The 22,852-nt window shown below is 36.7% G+C and overlaps 1 protein-coding gene across 1 annotated transcript in view; it reads right to left on the reverse strand.

Moving 5' to 3' along the window:
* INTU (inturned planar cell polarity protein) overlaps positions 1-22,852 on the reverse strand; it is a 45,393-nt gene that overhangs the window by 16,831 nt on the left and 5,710 nt on the right. The window contains exons 3-5 of the mRNA XM_074154780.1: positions 13,022-13,107; positions 6,575-6,778; positions 1,892-2,010 (exon numbers count right to left, since the gene is read on the reverse strand). Coding sequence (XP_074010881.1) covers positions 1,892-2,010; positions 6,575-6,778; positions 13,022-13,107 — 409 coding nt within the window. The remainder of the gene's footprint in view (positions 1-1,891; positions 2,011-6,574; positions 6,779-13,021; positions 13,108-22,852) is intronic.

Raw genomic sequence — 22,852 nt, forward strand, 5'->3', positions numbered from 1 at the left:
CCTTGTACAGAAAATTGCTTTACGAAGCTCAGCAATCCCAGAAAGACACAGAGAACTTTCATCTGAACCATAAAGTGAATTAGAACATGAAACAGAATTAGACCCAATGTTCTAATTAGCAGTAAACCATACATTATGCACCAGATTATCAGGTTAAATGTACTGGTTGCTTCTAAAACCAAGGTCTGCAAGTACCTTGAACATACACTAATTTATAGCAAAACCCCACCTTTCTTACTATCATGTTAGAAATTTTAAATAACAAGGTAACACTGCTGCAAAGTGAAAAAAGGGTAACTTCAGTTTAAGCTTGAAAGATTCGAGAATTTAATTTTAAGGGTATGACTCCATGATTAACTTGCTTCACAGATTCACTCACGCTGTAATTTTTATCCTTCATGTAACCGAAAGTGCTTTTCAAACAAAACAAGTTATACATTTATAATGCAGTTAACTACAAAGAAATAAACATCCCCATCCCAAAAGATACACAAGAATGTGCAGACACGATAATCATAATTTACTCTTTTGACAGAAGAAGCTTCATAGGAGAGCTGGGAATTATCTATTCTATTTTTTGAAGAGCTCAGACGGTCACAGAGACCAGCAGAAATGCTTTTCTATTTTTAGAATTCAAAAATGGGAAATTGAGAACCTTAACAGGGAAAATGAATCTACATTATCATGGAAATAATGTAAATTCTCCATGTCCAAAATGTGTTGTTTTTCTGATGATACCATAGGTATAGATCATCAAACAACGGACAGATTTGCCTTCTGGAAGCATTACTAATATACTTCAGTGTTAATTAAAGTGGCACGGCATTAAAATACTGGTATATGCAAAAGATCAAAAGGCTGTGTTGGATACCTGCTGCTGAAGGAGTCAAGTCACATTCCTATTGATAATTACTTCAGTAACATGACTTCTAGTAACTTAATAACTAGAAAGTTGTAAGCATGGTTAAAGCCCAGTGTTAAAACTTCTTACTCAAAATAGTATGATACCAACAAGTCTGAGAAAAAAAATACATTAAGAGAAACAAATGCAAAAACAAAAGTAAATTAACCAGTATTAATTTTCTGGAAAGCAAAAATATTCAAGAGGACATCAAGAACTCCTTTTAAGGAAAAATTTATCAGTGGAAAACCCAACTTTAATATATTAAACAGGCTTTTTGCCTTTTGAGGAATTCCTCATTATTGCCAATGCTGTTCACTAGTGCTTGCACACTCTATTCTTGGGCCTGAAATGCCACTTGTATTAGCCTTTTTTTGTGCTAATCCAGGTCTTCCGTCTGACACACCAGGCACTGATGTGCAGAAGAGAATCTTGCCTGAGACCCCCAAGAAATGTAAACTCATATTCTTGGAATATCTCCACCACCCCTATACCACTCCAAAAACTCGGAAGTCATTTTTATTAGATTTCTTACTGGAGTCCTAGTTTGTGGATAAAAAAAATCTTTCAGGTGTTGCAAGTTGAATGTGAAATAAAATGAATTTAAAAGTAGCAGGCACTCATGGATTTAACCAAATTACTTTTTTTTTTTTTTTAAATTTGATTTAAGCTCTTGTAGAGTTTCCAGTGTGCCATAGTGCAGTGCCACAGAATCCCAGTTTAGAGAAGGACGTTTTAAGAGATCTAAAAACAATTGTGCTGAACTAAAAATCCTAGTCATTGCCATCCGTGACAAAGAAATTCTCCCAAATCAGTGTACACCCAGGCTGAGCAGTTCAACTTCAGTCTTTCTATTCTACCGAAACCATTACTGTAACAGGTAGAGTCACTCTTGTTTTTAGACTTGATGCATGACCCACGTGTGTTTTTCTGTACATATATGGATAATATAATAAGAGTAGTAATACGTTACATTTCAAATACTTTTACCTGATAATCTGGGTACCAGTAACACTTTCCAGTATGTCAGATAGTGTGAGAAATATTCCTCTCACACTTTTCAGTTTTTGGGATGCTTCTGATATGGGATACTGATAAAGAATTTCTTGCTGTGAAGAAAGTTAACTGTTAGTTAAGCAAAGCAAAATCAAAACCACAAAAAAACCCACGCACAGAAAACAAGGTAAGTTTTTTCCTGGCCTCAGTTTGTTTGTTTGTTTTTTTCAAAATGAAAGCTTTTATCATATACTTTCCCATGGTACCAAAACAAGCAGTTGTCTGCACGGGCATACTGGAAAGTTTTAAAATGCACATGAATGTTTCCGACAGTTTTAACTTTTCTATTTTATAGAAAAGTAGGACTTATTTAGAATCATTATTATATGGAGAAATATAAAATGACAAACAGTGTGCCCACTGCATTTTACAGCTTAAAGTACACTGATAACAAATCTGATTCCAAGAGATAGCTAATATTTGTATGGTTCTTTCAATATTTAAATTGTGATTTGTCATCAAACATAGTTCTTTAAAAACCAACAATAAGAATATGGAAACTCCAATCCCTCTATATAACCCTCCTTAGTTGCTTTACACGTATAGCACAAAATATAACTGTTATACTCAAATAACAAACATAATCAAATGAATTGTACACCATTAACAATTTTATCACCAAACCTCTGACCATCTGTGTCAGCATACTCTTTAAAGAAATCATCTTGAAACTGAAGATCAGTAGAGATGAATATTTGTGACAATTATTTTTCTTTTTCTAACCAGCTCTTTAAAATGTTTTATGTAAGCTATTTTAAAAAAATATTATTTTAACAACCGTAACAATATAGTATATAAGCAAACATCTGATTCCTCACATTTATTGCTTTCTGCTAAATCATGATGGGCCAGAAATAACGTGGGTAGTATCAAGCATATCCATTGTAAAGAGCAAACTAAATTATCTTTGTACACGAATGAAAGAAACACAGAGATTAACTTTCCTATTTATGTCACTAAGCACATCCAGCCACTGCCAATATCCATTAGAAAATCTTCCTTCATCAAGATTAAAAGAATGTGAAGTTTCATTACAGAAGGACCTGGCAAACTCTTCATTCTCATCCAATTTAATTAGCTCTGTTTTCAAATACTCATTAGCGACAAGGATTTTTTTCTTCCTCGAATCAATCTCTCAGCTGGAAAAAACTTGCCATTTTCTAATTACAACACTACAAAGGGTAGAAAGAGCCCTTTTTTTCCTCCTCACTATGAACCGGGGCCTTTACACAAAATTCATTTGAGAATTATCTGTACACTTTCCCAGGGAAAGAAAGGACAACTGTAACAAAAGGTCATAGCTGCATTTTATATATATATTAATGAGTTAGCAAGGTTCAGCACATACCACCATACAAGATCAGCTGTCTTCAAAGCAAGGCAAAAGTTCATAGGCCAATGACAATGGAATTAATAAATGAGAAGTGGCTCTTCTAAGAAGTGTAAACCCTCCCTCAACCCAAAAACCCCAAACCGGGACAGAGTATCCAAACTAATGGCTTATCAAACAGCTTCCCTTTTTTATTTTTATTTTACTAATTTCTCAAACTGAGCCAAAATAACATTTTTAAAAAAATAAATTAGTGCAACCTTGACAACATAAGAAAGGGCTAAAAGAAATTCTGTCCAAATGGTGCCGACCAGCTAAAAACTTCCTATAACTTTCAAACACAGGGCACTGACAACAGATGCTGACAAATAGTAAGATTAACCATAAAAATTAACAAAGAAACAAAAGATGCAAAGACAACTATGAATTCTTCGAGATTAATTCAGGAATTATAAAAACAGAGAGAAATGCTACAGGAAGCACAAATCAGTGTCTGTCTGAAACAGGCTATGTCAACAGTTGCTCAGCAATACCTGCTCTGCAAGGGTGCTAAACGCACGTAACACTGTCCTGAAGGAATAATAGGAACATTACTCCTTTTAAATCACGGTATCACCAAAACACATTCAATCACATGAAGATGTTACAGTGTATGCTGGTACAAATAATTGTATGTTATAATTGTAATGCCTACATCGAACTAAACCATAAAAAAGACAAGATCAACCTTACTCACTGAAACCACGATCACATGGGACACCCCCCACGTGCATGCACACATGCTAAATTATTTCTAGTATTACTTTCCTTTATAATTGAGCGGATAAAACTTGTTAAGTCTCAGAGCTCATTAATTCTATTTTTGGGTGCCAAAAGCTCACAAACGGAAGAATTAGTTACTAGTTCTAGTTGCCATAGTTTTTACATGGATGTGATCTGCGTACCACGCCTCCTTTGGCTATGGGTGAAGAAGCTTAGTAAAAGTTCATTACATTTTTATTGTGCAATATGGCATAGGTGTATATAGTAACGGCACTGCTCGTTTGAAGTACAACAGGAAACTAAATCTGGAACAGTACATCTACAGGATAAATGTCACTTACTGTTCACCAAATGAAATTAAAGACAGATGCCTTGAAGAAAGCTATATTCTTTTTTTGGGAATGCTATAAAGATCTTCATTACACCAGCAAAGCGTGTCTCAACATCAGAGACTATTTGCGGCTGCATAAACTGCCAAGACTTCTAGGAAACAATTCTTCCATGGTCTGAAGGGAGAACAAGTGCATTACAATCCTCCTTTTACCTCAACATTCGGGGTTAATCCTGTTTCTTGAGAGAATGTAGAGAAATAATGGGGCAAGAAAGCAGTACTCCATTTACTCTGAAGTGCAGGAATTGCAATTAGGCATTTGCATACCTATTCACCTACCAACAGAGGAGGCCAGAGGCCCTGAAACAAGTTCTTGTTTTAATATTTCATAAAATTTGTGTGACCAAGAAAACACTGGTCTTTAAGTCTACAGCAACTGTCCATAGCTGTTCTATCCACATAACATAGCAGTCTTGGACAACAAACTTAGAATTGAAGGAAAAAAAAAAACCACAACTATTTGCAGTATGTAAGTGAACTTTGATAAAGCATCTTAAGGTTATTTAATTCACAGTTAAATGAGCTCTTTTCACTTTTATTATTGGGAAATACCAAAAGCAGAAAAATACTTCGGTATCATATGCTTTAATGGAAGCAGTCTCTGGGTGGGAAAAAGCACAGAATGACCCTGCCTAGTTGCAAAGCTATTAAAAAAAATTAAAAAAAAACCAACTAAGAGACACTGGCATAAACTAATTTCTTCTGAAGGTACCTCCCATGAAAAAATGTGGTCTCTTATACAGGAAAGAACTGCAAACCAAAGCTTGCAGTGTTAGTATCTTGCTGTAATACACAATGAAGCATACATTACCTTAAAAATATTGTGTTAAAAGAGCATGATTTATAATGCAAAGTCGAGGACTCCAGAATTATGAAGCACTGGATTTTTGGTTGCCTAATAAGCTTTAATTATACACTATCATCTGTCCAAGACAAGCATCTTTCAGAAAAAATGTAATACTCAAAGACAATGTCATGCTGCGTATGTACAAAAGGGATGAATTAAAGTTACAGAAATAGCCCTAAATCTGTCATTTCCTACCTTTCAAGCACTTAACTCTGCAAATTTCACAACATTTTTTTCACAGTATTATGACATCATGTAATTTTTAGGGGTCTCCTCCCCAGCCCTATCTCTAGAAAATAAAACTAAACTCCATTATGTGTAGTTGTAACACCTTTTCCTCTGTTACACATCACCACAGAGTGATACAGACTTCTATCAGCTGAAAAATACTATCAAAAAATAAAGACATCTCAGAGAAGGGATGGAGCACTGACTGGATCTAAGGATTAATTCCAGAGGAGAGAAAGCAAAACATCTTTTTTCTGCTCCCCACTCCATCACTGTCTCACCATCCCAGTCCCTGGGAAGTGGCAAAACTTATGCTTCATTTGATGGCTCCACATCACAGACAATACAGATCATTGGGGCACTATGCTACATCTAAGGAGCATTTGCAGAAGGGGAGAAGAGTCTTTTTCCAAATGTTTGTTCCTAAAATGTCCACTTTGTCCATTTGTCATTTTTAGATCAGGCAAGAGGCCAAACTCAGCCCTCCACACCGTTCCGTGTCTTCCCTGCATTCTGAGTGGAGCATTTGTAGCTATGGCTACACCGTGAAGAACATCCACACAAACTTACAATGGCTCATACGTACACTGGCTAAATTTTTCTGAGGAACACAAAACCCAAAGAGGTGTGAAAGGAAGCTTTACGGGACAAAGGAAAAGTACTTACGCATGTGGACAGCCAACAGCTCCTGCTGGGGAAAATTTTTTTGACTAGGCAGATTTCATAGTTCGAGAGGTGCGTTGAAAACATCACAGTGAGCAACCGAAAGACAGTAACGAACTACTGAATTTGTCTCTGTTTTGTCTGTTAACACCTCTAGCCTGCTCTTTATTCAGCAGCACTGAATTTCAAGTCCAATTAGAGTTTGTCAGCAGTGATGCTTTTTTTTTTTCCTGGAATTCAGGCCTTATTTCCGTCAAAACGGACATTTTACAGACTGCTCAAAATTATTACCAAGGTTTTTATTCTTTTCTTTTTTTTTTTTTTTAACATCGAAAGGCATAGCAGTTGCTGTTGTCAGTTGTTACCTTTCATCTTCAGTTTCATTTAGCCACATACCTCATCCTTAGATGTTTCAGAGTCCAGTTTCGTTGCGAGGAACATAACGACATGAGGCACATCTTGTACAGCCTGTTGAAGGTCTGTACTGTCTTCTCCCCACAAGAGCCGAACCAGATTGTTCATACTTGACTGTGCCTGTTTATACCTCTGCTGAGAAGCTCCTTCAGGCTCAAATATTGATGTTTCAAATGTAAGTTTAACCTATTAAGATAATTAATTATTGGGAAAGTGAGGCTGTACTTACAATTACATTCTAATACCAGATGAAATAGATGCAGTTTCAGCCCTTTAAGTTTTCTTAGCTTTACTGACAAAGATGTAAGCATTCAAAAATTCCTGCTGTTTCAAGAAACCAATTATATATTCAGCATTACACAACCATCTATCATTAAGGACAAAGCCAGCTATTACATGCTCTGTGAACCATGTGAGTAAGCATGTGGTTTGGTGTGTTTTCATACTTAATTCTTATGGTTTTGAGACTGGAAAAATATACTTACTGCTCTAGGTTTGTTTGAACACAAAACCTATTACCATGCTTTTGAAACACACACAGTATTTGACTTCTTTCAGAATGTCAGCACTTTCGTAAGTATATATCCTCGAGGCTCTCTCATGAGCTTTTCTTTGTTATTTTGAGTGCACTGACAGGTACGTTTGCACAGGAAAATCCATTCACATTAGACTGCAGAAGTCTGTTAATTTGTAACACTCAGCAGCAATTCCTTCAATCGGCCAACATTTTCACTTTGTTAACTTTCCTTTTTTTTTTAAACTGTAGACTCAGCGAGTAAGTTTTGTTGCCGTATTTAACAACTGTACACAACTAGAAAGAAGCACAGAAGTTGCTTACATCACTTGCTGCACTGTCTTCAGAAGAAAAATAATCAAAGCACAAACAAAAATGAAAATAACTTGAAGTTTAGATGATCAAGCTTACTTTGTCAAAAAATTACAGGATGCTTACTATTCTTTATTTCCCAAATAAAGTAAACCCCTGGAATTTTAGAAAAAAAAAAGTTGCGTATTTCCTGGCTCACAAACAACACAAAAGCCAAACTTGGTGTGGAAATACGTTTCACAATTTGCTTTATAGACCTCCTTTTTATGAGCACTGCCTCACAAAAATTCCATTTGTTAGTTGTGCCAGCAGCGATGAGAGAGTAGTATTTTTTTTTGTGAATGAACACTTCATCCTAAGTATGAAAGAAGGATATGTGAGAAATATGTAGCTTCTGACTCAGCATAAAATTGCGATTTCTGAGAAGAATAAATTAATTTATTTTCTTGGATGATACCTTAGTTTTCATCATTGTTCAAAGTGACTGACAATATATTTATTTGGACTAAGCAGGCACCCTCTCAGTTCCCTCTCTTATACGTTTTTATTCAAGGCTGTTTGTCTGCCTTAAGGTATCCTTAACATGTCTATTGACTGCAAAGTTTTAAACATAATATATCAGACCAAATCTTGCTTCTCTTTAAAGTCAGTGACAGCTTATCCTAATGATTGATGCAAGAAAAAAGGCTTACATTTTCCCAGTCACAATAAGTTTGTAAAGCCCAGGCAGAGGTAATTTATACATTTAAATATAGCTAATATACATTTTCATAATTGTGAATGTGTATACACATACTTAAAGAGAGGGGTGCCAGCAAGAAGTAATGATGCTTTAAAACACCCACTGCCTGTCAAGCTAGATCAGAGAGAAGTGCCATCACCAGCTCATTCAGCTACAGTATTTCTGTCACTGGCTGCCGCCTTCCCATTCCACTCTACTCCCTCCCAACACTTCTCGTTAATCTTTTCCTCTCCTATTTTGGCTGCTATCAGCTTTTTTTCACTTTTCCCATTCTCTGGAACAGCATTGCACTCAGTGCTGCTCTCCTGGCATGTGCTACTGCTTTCTTTTCTGACAGTAGCTCATCCCTTGCTCTCTCCTCATCATTTCAGTTTTGATTCATTACACTGCATATTAACAGGACTTGAGGAGCAGAAGCATCCAACTAAGAAGCACTGGCTTTTTAATACCCAGTAACTTGATTGTTTCACAATTTTATAGATGTATGTTTTCCTCTCTGGCATTCTGTGGCTCAGTTCTCTTTGTCACACCATCTGCATGTATTTCAGAGGATTTTCCTCATACCCTGTTTAACTTCATGCAGATTTCCTCAAGGCTCAATAGTTACTTCTCTTAACTTCTACTACATCTTGTCTGTGGACACTTATTCATGACACTTCGGCTACAGTCTCTACACTAACGACGCACAGATGTAATTCTTGCTGCAGCCTTCAGTCTCTCAATTTAAAAAAAAAAAAACAAAACCAAAACCAAACCAACAAGAAAACCCCGAAAACTCAGTTTGTCTTGTCTTAGAAACACAGCCAATACAGCTCTCCAAGCAAAAGCTCAAAACAAAGTGGGCCAAACATCTTTAAGTCTCCCTCCTCCTGCAGGTATCCATGCTGCCTCCCACATCCCTGGGCAGCACTGCACCGCTCAGATGGGAAGTCACTGTATTCTGAGAAAGGTGTCTCTGCACAATTTGACTACAAGTTCCTTTCCAAATCTGCTTGATTCTATCTAACAGCTTGAAACGTGATATCGTCTGTTCCTCTCAACTTTTGTCCAAGTTCTAATCTATTCCCTGCCTTTAAAAAAAATTACTGTGAAAAAGACTATCTAGGCTGGAAAAAGCCGTAATTAAAAAATGTCCAAGAGACTCCGTTTCTACATACCCTAAAAAACTATTATTTTTGTGTGGAAGAGAAATGAATGTTCATTCTGAGCAGTGTATAGGATCTGATTAAACATCTGACTACTTAAGTATCCTTTTGCAAATACTGACTATGAAATCTTTCACAACTTTGATACCGTTTCTCTTAAAGAAAATCAGTTTAATGCCCAGCAGAAAACAGAAAAGGAAATGAAATGTAGAATGGGAAAGGCACAGAAAATATTAGTATTCCAATCTATAAATATATAGCATGCACACATTGTTAATATTTTCAATAGTTCTCAAAAATAATTTAATCAAACTGCAAGAAGGCACTGATGAAGGGAACAATACAGCAAACTGTGAGGTACACAGATGGGGATTTTTCCACTTAGGAAATATGTGACAGAAGTCACGATAGAGCTCTCCAAAGTCATGGAATGGTACGAAGAATAAGACATGGATGATTAACTACTCCTCATAACACAGGAACCTGGGGGTATGAAATGCACCTAATTAGATGGCAGTTTGAAAACCAACAAAAATAAAAGTAACACATCAGTTACGTAAGTCACTGCTACAGGATGCTGTGGAGGTCAAAGGAATTTTAAGAATGAGATTAAAAAAGAGGGTGGTACAAATTTGTAAGTGATCTAACAAGTTCCTAACTATTGACTGCTGGAAGCTGGAAAAATATGATGGGAAGGTACCTTTGTATTTAATTTGTTTCTTAATAAACATTTGTCAGTGTAAGAAAACGTAGCTGTTATACCATTGGTCTGACCCAGAAAGGTACGCTTTCTGTTCACTGCAGGAAAGCTGTATGTCTTAGAATATGGATTTTATTATACACAGAGCTGGTGGCATTGCCTGCCTTTTAAGATTGCCTGCCATTTCCTGTTCTAAGTCTCTGTTTTCCATGTTCTTATGGTTTGCACAACTGTGACTCAAAATTTCAGGCTGAAATTTCTGATTCTGAATGTCTGCTTCAGGATGAATATTTTTAGAAACTTTCAGGTAAAATGGTTCTGCAACTTCAGAGTATCAAAATAAGGAAAAGTATGTATTTTTAAGATATCTTCCCCTTCCTATTCTGTCTTCTCTATCTTGTGGCGATAGGAAACAGCAGCTATTTTGATTACAGAAATGTGAATCTGCATAGATTGTAGCGTATAATTTTATCATATGATCTCAAACATGGAGGAGGGGTATGCTTTGTCCTGTTGCATTCAGTGACTGCTACACAACTTCTAAACGGGGTATCCAATGCTAATGTAGCATTTGGACTTCTATTGCTCATTACAGACACTAAACTAGCCCTTACATGCTAGAAGCTGGTTTACCTAAACTGAGGTAAGGAAGACAAAATTCTGGAAATATAATAATGAGAGATGTTATACCACATGCTGCAACTGAGAGAATCTAGGTAATTAGATTTTGAAATTACTTCCAGTAATTTTTTAATACTGAACCCAGAAGAGCAGTGACTTTACTTACGTAAATAACTTCTCTAACTACACTAAAAGTTTTAAACTGCAGGGTTTTTTATATATTCTGCAGTGTAAGATGAATGAGAATTCAATAACAATTTTCCTTGTTTAACAGCTGTCTTTATTACTAGATCTCAGAAACAAGAACCCTCTGTTTCTTCAGCAGCATGAACACAGCAAAAACCCCAGAACTCTCTATTTAAATTCTCCACTGGTCTACTTCAGCAATCACTCTTCTGGCTTGACACAAACTGCACAGTAAAAAAGGAATAATTGCGCTTTAATAAAAGGTTTTGGAAAGCCAACATGACAAACAGTTATATTTCAAATATACATTTAAAGTAACCGTTGTCTACTTGACAGATTTACTGACAATGTAAACTTTAACATTGCATTAAAAGTAACTACTATATAAAGGGTTGGATTGCATTTTAGCAACAAGTGATATGTATACTCTAATCTAGCAAGCATACAATTAAATAAACTATATAATCTCTGCTTTTTTAATCATTGTGTATTTAATAACAGTTACAGCAACTCCGTATTTGGTCAAAGACAGGCAAGACAAGGTTTTTCTACCATGGAGCTTTGCCAATACCTGACCACAGCTCTGGTAGCTTAGGCAAGCTTCATGCTGTCAAGTATCTTGGAAAGCTTCCTAAACTGACATACTAGTACTCAATCTTACTGCAGTTGCAGATACAGTTCTACAGGCACTTACAGTACAGAAGTTGCCAACAGAAGCATGTTTAACAAAACCTAAAATTTCCACTTCTTATCATCTCTGGACAGTAAAACATTTCTATTATTATCACCTCATATATTCTACCTGAATAAAAACTACGAAGAGGTTACAGACACACTATAATTTTAACCTGCTCCATCTTTTAAGTTGCAACTTCTACCTTGTGTTCCTCTCCACCAGAAAGCGGGTTTAAGCAGAGTAACTCAAAATACTTAATTTTACGCTACTAACAGCCTAGGTAATGAACACTCTCCTGGTTTAATTCTGAAACAGTTATGTAGTTCTGTATTAGTTATTTAATTCTTCATTATAGCTCCAAAATTATTCTTCTGCTGGAAGAGAAGATATAAGCAGTAGGTTTTCTGGGGGGGAAGAGACAGTATTCATCAGGTCAGTTTTTTAGGGGTTTTTTTTTCCATCAATTTTTATTATTGACTTCTATCAACCTTCATTATTACTCAGTTTTCAAAGATCTTAAAAGTATTTAAAAGCTTTTAAAATATTAAAGAATTTATTTTTCTATTTAAATATGAAAGCGGTATCAATTTCTCCCATTTAAATGGTTTTAAATATCCTTAATAGCACTACCTGTTAATCCAGGTTTCTTTTTACTCTCTTGTGGTTTGTGAGTCTCTTATACTGATGAAGAGATAATTATTTTAAGTATTTCCATAGTGATTATTACTGTTATAAGAACAATAACTGACAAAAAAAGCCACTACTATTCTGCAGTTGACATTTATTTTTAAGCTAGACATCAGTATCTTGCTTCATGCATGTTATTGCCAGATTGCACATCTCCAGCCTTATTACGCACCAGGAGCAAGGCATCACAACATTACATACCTCATCCTTCAGTTCCTGAGATCAGAGTGTGCAAAATAACAACTCCCAAAGCAACCATACTTGCCATCTTTGCCCCTAACTACAACTGTGGCTGGTTAAGTTCGTGCATGTCTCAAAGGAGTTACTTCCCCATATTCAACAAGAAGTAACTAATTTTGATGCCAGTGATAACATAATAATAAAGTTGTTTTCTGAGCAGAAGAAGTAATGAAACTTTATTTTCCACACATGTATGTACTTCTCATAGAGAAACACGAATACTCAGAATTCTGCAAGCACGGAATACCTTGATTCTCACACTGGGAAAAAAATAATCAAGTGTTGTAGGTAGTCTAAACCTACAAGTATGCTGCTACCTCTTGCACTATGTTGCACATGCTCTCTAACTCTGATGACAAACAGAATACATAACAGCTGGACTGTACCTAATGTCCCTTAGTGGGGACATCACTTGCACAAAACTTAGCAGAATTAAACTCTGAAATTTCTACGTTAAGTTTCACTGAAGTCAACCAACCTGTTCAAAAATCAGATGGGGAAGTTCTAAGAAAAAGATCACCTAGGTTTTGTTTCCTGAGGGAAAAAGGCTAGGAATAATATTAAGTTTTACAGAGGACATTAGGAATAAAAGTTTAACTACTGTACCTGCATAGGACCTGGAATACATGACAAAACCCTTTCTATGTTTTCAGAATTCACATCAACGTCATTTACAGCAACTAGAGCATCTCCTGGAGATAAAACAAACAAAAGCATGAGAAAATTAGATGGTGTTACACCACAGTACCAAGCCAAATAGTGTTTTAGAAATGAACAGGACACTCAAATAATCATAAATGTCTTTTTTTTAGACTTATCTACATGCAGCATTTAGTATATTTAGAATCATTAGTCTATTACTTCAATATTCTTAAGGCTTTACTGCCATGCTTATATCATTTTACAAAAATAACTGTCAAAGCTTCTCCCCTCCATCCAGGCTTATATCGCTTTTGTTACTTGATCAGAAATCCCATCAATTTCACCAATCAAGTTATGCCCAAGAAGGGTCTTTTTGCCGTTTATCTACTTTCCAAAAAAGAAAAAAAAATTAAAAAAGAGAGGAAGCAGCAGTAAGGAAAGAATATATATTAAAGATATTTCAGGTAGTGAGAGACTAAATCAACCAAAAGATTTGATTACTTAAGATGGCAATTTAGAACATCAGCCCAACATCTAAGGTGAAATTTTAGGTTGAACATAAGTCAGTAAAACTCTCACTAAAAGGATAGTCCTTCATGGTTTCTCTAATATCAACAAGTTGGAAGCACTTTTCAGAATAAAATAAACACTGTATCACAGAGGAAGAAAGCAGTAAATATTACTGCAATAACAGAAATATAATGGAATTCAGTAGTATATTCATTCTCAAGAAGACAGCCAAGTAACACAAAACGTGTTAAGACAAACACAACACCTGGATGCATTAGGAAAGGCATTTCCTTTGAATGTAGGTAGTACTAACAGGACCTGACAGGATCCCATCCAGAGTACTCCTTGCAATTCTATCTACCTGTGCTCAGGTAAAACAAAACTAAATGACATCAGATACATAGAAGTAATCCTGCAGTGACCATGGGAAATGGAGAACCCGTTTATGGTGGTTAAAGGCAAAATGAGTAAGGCCAGATGTGAAAGCAGCTAGAGTAGAAGTCAGAAGGTTCTGTAGCCTCAAAGTAGAGAATTTCTGAAAAGCTTCCCAATAAGACTATCTAGGGCAAAATACCTAAGATGAGGCAACATGAATTTATGAAACTAACTGTACAAAGTGACTGCCAGTGGCACCAGGATATAGGACTTGATGGTTCATTAGGTCCTTTCAGCGCCAAATATTCAACTTCAAAGTAACAAAACAGGCCTTATTTTCTACTTGATTTTCTTTGGTATCACTTTCAGTTGTCTCTGCTTTCTGTCCTACCAGGTGAAAAACTTGATTAGTTTACAGCTTGTATCATCTTCTGTCTGTGGAAAGGCAAGTAAAGAAAAGAAATTAGTTTCTTTCTTAACACTGAAAGTGACTCGATTCCAAGGTCATCTTACTCCTTACAGGTGTGATGTAAAAATACCAAGAGCTGCTCTGAAAGAGCAAATGGAAAACCAAGCCAAATTTTGCTTGAGCTGCACAAAGACTCCCTCAAAAAGTACCTCCACATCTTCTCCAAGATTATTAATATTAGCATTTAAAAGAGTGCAACACAAGACACAATACGGGAGTGAAAAAAGGTTTGACTGAGATACTCTATTTTCTTTTCAAACTCTTGAGGTTTGTTTTCTAAGGAAATGAGGCTTCTACAATTGTACTAGGAATAGCTTTGATCCCATTACTAAATTTCAGCCAAAGCTGGAAGACGAGGCACAAGTCACATTACATGCTATGAGTTCTCTTAATAGACTGCTGGATAGAGAAGCCCTACTTCCCTCTTCTGCCCCAGGTCAGGACAGGCTCATCACCCACCCTGTTTGTGCTCCAGGCTGGGCCAGTCCACACAAGGGCAGTTCAGAATCAGACACAGCAAACACTTACTTGTCCAAAAAGCCATTACAGGACAGGAGAGGGAATGGTATTATAAGAGCAGCACGAGGCATCCCCATGTGTGGGAAAAGGCATGAGAAGAGTTCTGGGACTGGAATAGCAAAGGATGTGGATATAATGTAAATCCAAAACCATCTGGACAGTTCACCATTTCCTCTGTTCAGCGGTTTTTTTTTTTTTTTATTATTATAAATGTAGATACAAACGATAACATCTCATCACACTTAGCTGACCCTTATTGAATACGGTGAAATAAACCAGCATGTCCCTCACAACTAGTGTTGCTCCACTTGCAATGTCCAGGGAATTATATGAATTCCAGAACACCCTGAGCAGGCTAGAAGCAGCAATTGTGACACCGATTCTTTTGTTCTGCACCAGGACACGTGGAAAGCCAGAGACAGCATTACAGGAGTGTTCAGCTACACCTGCAATAGCGAAAACCTCAGCCACCTCACAGCCACAGCACTCATCGCTCTCCCAGGCAGCGTAAAGAGATAAGAGAAAGGATATGGATTCATAGCAAATGTGTGTTAGTGTAACTATGTTTTAAGGCTTGACTTGGCAACAAAAACATGAGAAACTGCAAAAATAAAGCACTGAACAACTGTAAGGTTCAGTACATATTTCAAGGTTTCTAGGGAGAAGACTTGCTCAGCTCGAACTAACACAGTGATGATAATGACATGCATACTAAGGAAAAGCAGAATCTGTCTCTAAGGTCTCTCCATTTCCTGAGAATCTAGTAAAGACAACAGAATCTGAAAGTTTAGAAGAATTCTGACATTTTATTGTTATTTCTGTCTTCTACCTTGTTGTTAAGCACCATCAAATACAACTGGAATTCTTCCCAGGTACTAGGTCGATTGCTCAAAGTCTGTGCAAAACACAAAGCCAATGGAAGGAAGAATATTCTTCTTAACTAACCATCAGTAAGGAAATACAGAATCCCCCCAAAATGCAAGCAATATTCCTCTTTAATATTCTAGACAACAACTAACTGCTCACTGTTATTATACATTAAAGAAAGACTCATTCCTACTCTTTCTTACAGCAAAACCAAGAAAAGGTTAAGTTTCATTATACACACAAAAATGTTAGCATTCCTTGGGAAGAATTACGTTGGGTTTTTTCCTATTTCAAGTAACAGTACCACTTCCCTAATCTTTGTGTTTCTTGATGTGCAGCACAGTGAAGGTTTAACCTATCAAATCTTCAATACAACAACAATTCAAAGACAGGAAAGTTGAAAGTTAAACAGCATTTAAAAGCAACTCAGTAAATCCATGCCAGATCCCCGGGCCTTGAAAATTAGTAATCAAAAGCAGAACATTCAGGCTACTCTAATATAACAAGAAATTATAAACAGAATTACTACGCTCTTTGTTGAAGAAGACTGTAGTACCATGTATTAAAGATCATCATTCATAAATACAAGAGAAAGCATAAATTGCTCTTGTACTAATCTAGGGGACTTTAAACAAAAGTTCTGTTCTGTTTGTTTTACTAGATTACAAATTCTGTTGTAAAGACAACAGTAGAATCATCTAATCCACAAAGACATTCAAACCAGCTGCACACATTTCGTGAAGATGTGTGCACCTTAGCACTTAAGGGAATATTTTTCAACCACGTCTCCCAGGGTGGAATACACAAAGACACTTTGAAAAGAGAAGATCTATCAGTATTTACATGCTATATACTCAAAGTGTTTTATTTATTTGACACCTAAGGTACATATGTATAACTTTCATTGCATCGGTAAATATTTATTCCATTCAATTTGTAAAAATGTAATCATGTACCATAAATGGAAGAGCTTTCCAGAAGACACAGCCAGAGCAGTCCTGTAAGGCTGCCTTCATTTTGCCAGAAAAGGCTCTATCACTATTAAAGAACTGCAACTTGATGTACAACTGAGAAAATCTACAGTGATCAGTGTGGATTGATCCAGAATTGCGGGGGTGTGTGGCAGGGTGTTTGCATTCTTTCCTTCTCTTCTTTTTGCCAAACACACCAGCGTTCAAAGAATAGAGACTATGAAGTGACAGAATGAAAGACATCACTGGCACAACAGGAAGTATGTAAAATTATGAACACAGAATATCTTAAAGCAGAACATGACCACAAGATCTTGGTGGCGGCAACAGGGAGCACCGTGAGAGCGGCAGCGGCGGCCTCCCTGCCACCGCTGGTTTGCCCTTTTTTTGCTGTTTTTGCATCACCCGCACGTCGGGTAGCCCCATGCAGGAGCCTCCAGGGAAGATGCTCCGTTTTTTTGGCTTAAAACTGGAAGAGGGTAGAGTTCGATTAGATATTAGGAAGACATTTTTCACTCGGAGAGTGGTGAGACACTGGGACAGGTTGCCCAGAGAAGTTGTGGATGCCCCTTCCCTGGAGGTGTTTAAGACCAGGCTGGATGGAGCTTTGAGCAACCTGCTCTAGTGGGAGGTGTCCCTGCCCATGGCAGGGGGGTTGGAACTCGACGATCTTTAAGGTCCTTTCCAACCCAAACCATTCTATGACTAAGATCTACCCAGTGTGATAATTAATGCCAGTGAAAAGAGTTTATATATGCAAGTGTCCCTTTGTTAGTTTCACATCTACACTTTCTTTGAGAATTGTTTCCTCTTCTTTAGCAGCGTGAAACTTAGAGAAAGTGAGACTGACTTAGGTCTTCAGACATTAAGCCTGTGAAAAAAATAATGCAAATGTATAAAGTTTAATCTAATTTCACTTAGTTCATGCTTAATCAATTTAGGTTAAATGAAATAAAAGGGTAAATGGCGTTTGCAATTGTTTAAGTTGATCTAACTTGACGGTTTGCAGAGTTAAGTCAAACTTTCCCAGACTAAAACATTGCTGAATTTCAGATGTAGAGACACATTTCACTAGCGGAGAGAAAAAAGTTGTACAGATGGTACCACAAATACATTTTTCAATCATTCCTGTGGTCTATAAAGTGGGTGAAAAACCCCCTCCAACTGGCTTTTCTGAAGTACAAAGATGAGAGTGAACTTCTTCCTTTTTGCTGAAGTACATGTATATACTTACATAAACAAGAAGCAGACATTTGCATGAAATATTGTTTTCAAACCTGACATAAAATAATGTGAAATTTTTTTGGTTTAGCTTTTTCAATGATATAGTTGTACACAAAAATATTAGTGTCATACCATATAGAATAGCACTTGACCTGCTCTTACTGGCTTGCATTTCTACCAGCTGGTAAGATCACTATTGTCTGTCATCAAAGTCACCAGCATATATGTTAAAAGATAAAGAACATTAGAACAAAGGCTCACTCAGTTCCACTTTTTAGAGACACAGTGAGCAACTGCAACAGAAGAAATACATTTTCTTTGGGCAACTCCAACATCTCAGACCTTGAGTCAGTAACTTTATATTTAGAAAAATACTTGTCCTCTTTAAGGAGTAAAGTAAGCTTTTTTTTTTAATCCCATAATAATGAATAATCAAGCTTTTGAGTTCTATCACTTATAATAAAAAGATTCTCAGTCCACAGAACCGTAAGATGTCCATATATGTTCTCCACACAATGCCAAGCAGAACTGAATTTTGCTAGAGTGATGGAGCAAAGAGAGGAGAGAGACATGAATTCTTCAGTATTTCCTTTGTTCTGTCTTTCCATTTCTCATTAGAAAAAAAAAAACTTCTCATATCCTGTCAGCATTAGCTAAGAACAGTGTGTACTGATCTCAAACACCTAGTTTGCACACAGCTGATGGAATCATTCCTGCTTTTTTAAAGACAAAGTTTAGAGAAGTCACTGTGACTGCTGGCATCCCTAAAACATTTATTTCAGAACTGCCTATCACTTTGCCGCATAAGGCACAGGTCTGTTACTTTTGTTATAAGTCCGTTCCCTAGAGATAAACCTGCAAGCTCTATTTCTAAAAGTAGAAAGTAGATCTTCTTTGCATTTAGCCAGGGGACACTGGTGGGTAAGTGAATACCACTTCCATACTGTAATAGGAAGTGAACATTTTCGGTTGAATTAAAACCAGAGACATGTTGTTCACATGGGAGAGGACTGAGGACACTTTTTCATGAAATCCTGATATTTAGTTGCCTCTGTTGTTGGTAATGACTTGGTGGAAGTACTTATAAATGTTCACATACTCCTTTCCAAAAAAGGCAAAGTATGGAACACATTCAACTGAAGAAAGCCAGATCAATTACTTGCTTTGTATGTTAGCAGGCTGCTTTTACCCAAACCAATGCTGTTATACTTCAAGAGGAGATTAAAAGAACATAAATGACAACCCAAACTCCACAGTGAGAACATAGCAAAGCTTACGCAAGCTCTGTATTTCAATCTTGCATGTCCAACATCTCTACTTTGGAGAGCCTTTTCAAGAAGTACACCATATATGGTAATTCCTCATGGAAATCTCTAACTCTCACAGTATTTTGGTCCTTTCAAGGACATTCTTCTAACAGGACTCTTAGTTCGATGGTCTGCAAATGAGAAAAAAATCCACTTACTTTGACCGCTGGAAGATGACTGTAACTTGATTATTTTTATGTAAATGGATTACTGTTTTAAACAACTAGTCTATGCTGTAGAAATTTAACAGATATACTTGGCTTTCTAGCAATGACGGCCTGTTTTACCAAAACCTCAAAACTCCAACAGTGATACTTGCGTTTTTACTATTAAAATGGGCAAAGATGACTACTTATACATTTCTTTATTCAGGGGAAACAAACAAATAACCCTCGCACATAACATCAATAGAATTATTGCATCAGAAACCCATAGAAAACCAGTTGTCAGTAAAAGGCGTTGGGACCTGGACCTTCCAATGGAAGCTGGCAACAGCAGCCTGCATCTTTTGCATACTTGCTCAAAACTGGATTATTATAGCCCATCTTTCGTATCATCCAAGATTAATCCATGTCCCTAGGTAGTTTTCTTTCTGACAATTGTACCTACTGATCAGGCGAGAGAATTCACGCAAACCGTTCAGGTATTCGGTGATGACAGCAGTAAGAAAATAAGATAATTACAAAGAGGCTAACAACAGTACTAGTTTCTAGTGAAAAGAGCTTTCCTGGGTTTTCAGTGTCATTGGAATTACTTTTCTATTTTTACTGTAGTAAAGATTATGATCATCAGCATTTATAAGAAGTATCCCCTGCTGTGAACTGGATAGGTTTCAATTTGAAGAGGGGGAAAAAAATGTAAAATGAAATTATAATGGCATTTCTATCACAACCCTTATTTGCCTGGACCTAAAAGTGAGTATTTAGTGGAGCTTTTTCAAGATACACACAAAGATGAGACTAGTAAGTTCTACACAGCAGAGCAAGCTTTGCATATTGTTAATAATAAACTCAGGCAAGAAAAATAAATTGCCAAAAAATACAAAAGACACTTAAAAAACATGAGATAAAAACAACTGTATTTCATCTTAACCAAAATGAAAGTGAGAGCAAGTATTTAAAAATCAATGAGGGCTTTTTTGTTTTGAAAATTTAAGATGGATGCTGAACTGCTAAATATAAAGATAAATGAGCTGATAAACAACACATGGATAGAATGGCATCTTTTTACAGTTACAAAGCGGCAGGGTTTTTTTAGCTTTTAAAAGTGTTGTATTTACTTTCATACGGTCACCGCCTGCATTCTACTTGGTTAATAAAATACAGCAACAAGACTTACGACTTCCATATGCAATCTTAAAAAAAATAAATTAAAGTGTAGTGCACAAATAATAAACAGATGTTTTAACTGTTTAAAGCTATAAGGGATACACATTTCAGAATAAATTGAAGAAGCCACCTCAGGAAAGTGATTATTTAGGGGAGAAAAACAGTTATTTCTACTAAAAATATTAAAGCAATAACCACTTTGTAACTGTTTTTTCAAAGTGAAAAAAACCAAGAGAGTTTAGTCTCCCTTATGATTTAACGTTGGTAGCCGTTTAAGTGGCAACCATACTTATCACTGACAAATTAACTAATTTGCCAATGCAAATACAAAGTAATTGGTAACCTGGTTATTATTTAACATATTACAAACCCAAGTCTTGGGAGAAATAATCTAGAGAGCTTAAATTTTAAATAAGATGGGAGAGTGAGAACTCTCAGTTGGGCATAACCGGCAGGATTTTGGTAGTGGGTGCTGCAGGAGTGGTCTGTGTGGCAGGGGGTCATGAGCTGCCTTGTGCCACTCGTAGCCAGTTCTGAAGCTGGTGTAAGCAACTTGCCACACACCAAAACACCACCTAGGCAGGGGAGCCAGGGCAAAACCAAGGGTTGTAGCCCATGGAGGGGACCCATCCCTGAAGTGCTGGGGCTTGCGGAGGAGTCAGGCTACAGCAGAAGAAAACACGTAAGAAGCAGCAGAAGGAAAGTGTCTCACACAATCCCACCCTCCTGTACCACCAGTTACCTCACCAAAAGGGTTGGGACGCACAGTGTTAACATGCAGTGAAAACAAGGGTGGCTGAGACTAGGAAGGGGGAGAAGAGAGGCCTCTGATCAAAGCTGAGCCTGGAGAAGGCAGGGAAAAAGGCATTTTTTAAATTGTTTAGAGTCTTTTTTTGTTTTCATCTTCTCAGTACCTGAAACAGTGATATGAAGTTTTATGTTGATTGACAAAAAATTAAATTCAGTAATAACGCCCCAAGTCAAGACTGTTTTCTTGCAACACACATTGCAAAGTCTTGGTCACCAGGAAGACCATAGCACGTTGTCTTAAAGCATGTATTTTAAAATGAAAATATACTTAGTGTTTGCTTCACAAAAAGCTACTAAAAAAAAAAAGTCTGTTAAAATATTAAAAAGCTAAAGAAGAACAGGTTCCTATCTACGCATATGCAAGTCAAAGAAGATGAACAAAGCTATAACCAAATGAGCCAGCAGGCATCACGCTATACTGATCAGGTATTCCTTATCTGTGATGGCTCAACAAGCTGCAAACTTCTGTGCAACTCCTTCAATTTTAGACTGACCACAGAAACGTTCTTTACTGATTGTTTCCACAATTCACAACAGGATTCCTAAAACTTACTTTTAACAACAACAAACGAAGTTCTACTGTATTTTTCTTGAACTTTGTGCCCAACTTCAGATCCTGCAAGGAGGCTACCCACTGAACCACAGCTGCTTCCAAATCAGGCTTTGGGTGTATACCATAGCTATCCCATCCTTTGCAGAGGCAGTAAACCAGAGAGTTTTTTGACCGGAATAAAAATTTTTTTACTGTATATTCTTTATGCAGACAGCACTGAAACCTGAGCATCTAATTTATGCAAAGCATCCCTATTTCTAGACACCACATAAAAATTCCAGAGTACTCAGTGTTCACTATAGATATATAATTTGAAAGTATTTTTATATGAAAATGATACATTTTATACTGTTGGCACAGAACACAGCTCATTTTCCCAGTTAAGAGCTGAATAACTACACTATGCTTAAAAGTATTTGTTTCCAATATGCAAAAACAAGGCAATATTGGTTGATGATAGCCTAGGACATATTCAACTGCTAGACTTCTTAGATTAATTTAAATGTTCTTCTATTTAAAACAAAACAAAAATCCCACAGTTTTTGTCCTCTCTAGCTCTGGGAAGCATTAAGTGCTGCCAATGAAGTACCATCTTCATTTAGAAGGGTAGCTTTATCTCTTGGATCTAGTATTTTCCTCCACTGTTCCAACTTCACACCTGTTCTCACAAACATGCAGTTTACATACAAATTTGTGTCCCAAAATTAACTTACAGGCTATAAATACCCACTTTTACACTAATTAGATTAAATACCAGTAAGCAGATGAAGCTGAAACTCACTTCCTCCTTCCCCTCATTCTGCTCCCCCCACTTCTTGACTAATCAGTTCTTTCTGGTAAAATCTGAAAGTTATCCAGTTCT

The sequence above is a fragment of the Numenius arquata genome, chromosome 10 (assembly GCF_964106895.1).
Source record: "Numenius arquata chromosome 10, bNumArq3.hap1.1, whole genome shotgun sequence".
In the NCBI taxonomy this organism is placed as follows: Eukaryota; Metazoa; Chordata; class Aves; order Charadriiformes; family Scolopacidae; genus Numenius; species Numenius arquata.